The sequence below is a fragment of the Calidris pugnax genome, unplaced genomic scaffold, assembly GCF_001431845.1.
Source record: "Calidris pugnax isolate Ruff unplaced genomic scaffold, ASM143184v1 scaffold602, whole genome shotgun sequence".
In the NCBI taxonomy this organism is placed as follows: domain Eukaryota; kingdom Metazoa; phylum Chordata; class Aves; order Charadriiformes; family Scolopacidae; genus Calidris; species Calidris pugnax.
In genome coordinates this window covers 1-3,473 of record NW_015091310.1, presented here as the reverse complement: position 1 = coordinate 3,473, position 3,473 = coordinate 1, and the positions used below count along the sequence as shown (strand labels likewise).

Here is a 3,473-nt window from a genome sequence, read left to right as displayed (position 1 = left end):
CCTTGGCCTCCTTGCTTGTCATCTGCCGGATGCCCTTGGGTCCGATGACCAGGTCCACCGTGATGTTCCACCCTTGCTGGGGGGGCAGAGGAAGGAGGATGCAAGTTTGAGGGGTGGGGGAATGTACCCCCAGAGCCAAGTTCCACCACCCACCCCACCCCCCCCAACCTGCTACGGTGTGGGGGACACCCCGGGAACAAAATCACCCTCCCAGAGGGATTTGGAGAGCAGATGGTGGGTGACAGAGGCAAGGAGCCCAGCGTGGGGGGGTTTCCTGGCCCCAAAGGGGTGCCTAGAGCTCCTAATTTGCTGCCTTCTCACCCCAAAGGGGTCCAGCAAACTTCGGGGACCAGCTCGGACCCCTGGGTGTGGAAGGTCCCCCAGAGCCCCCCCATTGCACCCCCAGCCCCTCTCAGCAAGCAGCATCCCTCAAAAAGCCCCCCCAGGGGCTCTCCCTGCTGTGGGGAGGGGGGAGATGCGCAGCTTCCCCCAGAAAATCCCCCTTGGAAATCACAGCAAGTGATTTCCAAGCCTTGGGAACTCCCCACGGGGTGTCCCCTGAGCCTGGGGACATGGCAGGAAGAAAACCACAGGAGGGTGGCTTTGTCCACGCTGCCCCCCACCAGTGTCCCTGTCTGCACTGCCCAAACGGTGACAGGGGATGCTCTAGGTGGCAGGTAGGGCTGACAAACAGCTTAAGAGTGTCCCAGCTAATCCCTTCCCATCTCATCTCGCCCCATTCTGTCCCCATCCCATCCCCATCCTATCCCACTGTATTCCATTCCAAGCAGCATCCCTCAAAAAGCCCCCCCAGGGGCTCTCCCTGCTGTGGGGAGGGGGGAGATGCTCAGCTCCCCCCTGGGAAACCTCCCTTGGAAATCACATTCCCATCCACATCCCACCTCATTCCATCCTCATTCTTGCCCCATCCCACCTCATTCCATACCCATGTCTCATCCCATCCCATCTCATTCCATCCAATCCCCATCCTTTCCCACCTCGTTCCATTCCATTCCATCTCCATCCTATTCCATCCCATCCTCACCCCCATCCCATTCCATCACTATCCCCATCCCATCCCGATTTTATCTCCATCCCATCTACATTCCCATCTCACCACATCCCATCCCCACCCCCATTCCATCCCAATCTCATGCCATCCCTATCCCCATCCCAATTCTATCTCCATCCCATCTACATTCCCATCCCCATCTCACCTCATTTCACCCCATCCCCACTCTATCCCACCTCCTTCCATTCCATCCCATTACCATCCCATCCCCATCTCATCACATCCCACCTCATTCCATCCCCATACCATCTCCAATCCCACTCATCCCATTCCATCCCATCCCCATCCTTATCCCATCCCCATCTCATCTCATTCTGTCCCATCTCATTCCATTCCATCGCATCCTACCTTATCACATCCCCATCCCACCTCACCCCATCCCCACTCCACCCTCCATCCCCATCCCACCTCATCCCACCTTATCACATCCCCATCCCACCTCACTCCATCCCACCGCATCCCACCTTATCACATCCCTATCCCATCCCACCTCACCCCATCCCATCGCATCCCACTTTATCACATTCCCATCCCCATCCCACCCTCCATCCCCATCCCATCCCACCTTATCACACCCCCATCCCCATTCCATCCCATCCCACCTCACCCCATCCCATTCCATCGCATCCCACCTTATCACATCCCCATCCCACCCCCCATCTCCACCCCACCCCACCCCAGGGCGGTCCCTCACGATGAGCTCGCAGCGGTAGGTCTCCTGGTCGATGTTGGCGAAGGTGGCGAGGGTGTGGAGGAACTTGAGGATGCACTCCTCCTCCCGCAGCAGCGCGTACTGCTGGAACGTCTGCTGGATCATCTTCCGGAACTGCTTGGGCTGCGGGGGCACAGCAGCTGCTAGCCACGCTGGCCACCGGCCCCCCACGCAGCAGGGACACGGCGGGGGGCAGAGCCACACCAGGACAGACACACGGACACGCACACGGACACACGCATGCACTCACCTGCAGACATGGATATGCACGTGGAGCTGCGTGCACACCACACACATAGGCAGACATGCAGGCACACGCGTGTGCAAACCAACATGTGCACACACGAGCACCTGTGTGCACATATACACACTATGCGTGTGCACATAGATGCCCCATGTGTGAGCAGATGTGCCCACATGCAGCCATAAGCGTGCACACATACACACATACGTACACGCCTACACACGCGTGAGCAGACATGTCTACACGTGCAAATCTGCCCCACACACACAGGAGCACACACGTCCCTGCGTGTGAATGCACATGCAGAAGCAGACACACCTTCACGAGTGTGCAAAGCTCCACGAGGGAGGGCAGACATGCACATACATGTGTGTGCAAGCCCACACGTGCACAGTGAAGCGCACAGCTGGCCCCATATGTGCATGTATGCACACGTGTACATGCAATGTGTGTGCACAGATACACCTTCACAGGTGTGAGCACAACCTCACACGTGCACAAGTACGAGCAGATGTGTGCACACACATGCAAATCTACGTGTGCACTTCCATGCACACCCAGGAGCACCCACAGGCACGTCTGTGCACGCTTACACACCTTGCACGTGTGTGTACCCAGCCCCACGTGTGTGCACCCACACCCAGCCCTGCGTGTCCCTCACCTTCAGGTTCTCCTGCATCTGGCTGGGGAAGAAGAGGTCCAGGCCCACCTCCTTCCTGGAGAGCAGAGACCCCCACCCACGTTAACGGCCCCATGGGGACCCCCACACCCAGGGCTTCGGGGGGAGGTCCCTGGGGGAGCTGGGGGGTGCCGGGGGGTGTGCAGGTGGGCAAGGGGGTACCCCTGGGGGAGAAACCACCCACCCAGTGCAGGGTGAAACGTTCCCATCTCCTTCTCCATGCGCCCTTGGGGGAAGGATGGGGGGAGGATGGGGGGAGGATGAGAGAAAAGGAGCTGTTGGAGGATGAGGGGGATGAAGGAGAATGAGGAGTTGTGAGAGGATGAGGAGCTGCAGGAGGACAAGGGAGGATGAGGAGCTGCAGGGGGATGAGGAATTGTGAAGGGATAAGGAGCTGCGGGAGGAAGAAGAATTGTGGGAGGATGAAGAGGAGCTGCAAGGGGATGAAGGGGATAAGGAGCTGCAGAGAGAAGAGGAGCTGCGGGAGGACGAGGGAGGATGAAGGGGATGAGGAGCTGAGGGGGGATAAGGAGCAGCAGGAGGATGAAGAGTTGTGGGAGGATGAGGAGGATAAGGAGCTGCAGAGAGAAGAGGAGCTGCGGGAGGACGAGGGAGGATGAAGGGGATGAGGAGCTGAGGGGGGATAAGGAGCAGCAGGAGGATGAAGAGTTGTGGGAGGATGAGGAGGATAAGGAGCTGCAGAGAGAAGAGGAGCTGCGGGAGGACGAGGGAGGATGAAGGGGATGAGGAGCTGAGGGGGGATAAG

At 58.8% G+C, this 3,473-nt stretch overlaps 1 protein-coding gene across 1 annotated transcript in view; it reads right to left on the bottom strand.

Annotated features, from left to right (window-relative positions):
- The window catches only part of PTK2B (protein tyrosine kinase 2 beta), a gene marked incomplete at its 5' end in the record, with an annotated part of 14,606 nt that extends 11,854 nt beyond the window's left edge, over window positions 1-2,752 (bottom strand). Inside the window, 3 exons of the mRNA XM_014960884.1 lie at window positions 8-76; window positions 1,767-1,907; window positions 2,690-2,752. Of these exons, the coding sequence (XP_014816370.1) occupies window positions 8-76; window positions 1,767-1,907; window positions 2,690-2,752 (273 nt within the window). The remainder of the gene's footprint in view (window positions 1-7; window positions 77-1,766; window positions 1,908-2,689) is intronic.
- Between the last annotated feature and the right edge of the window lie 721 nt (window positions 2,753-3,473).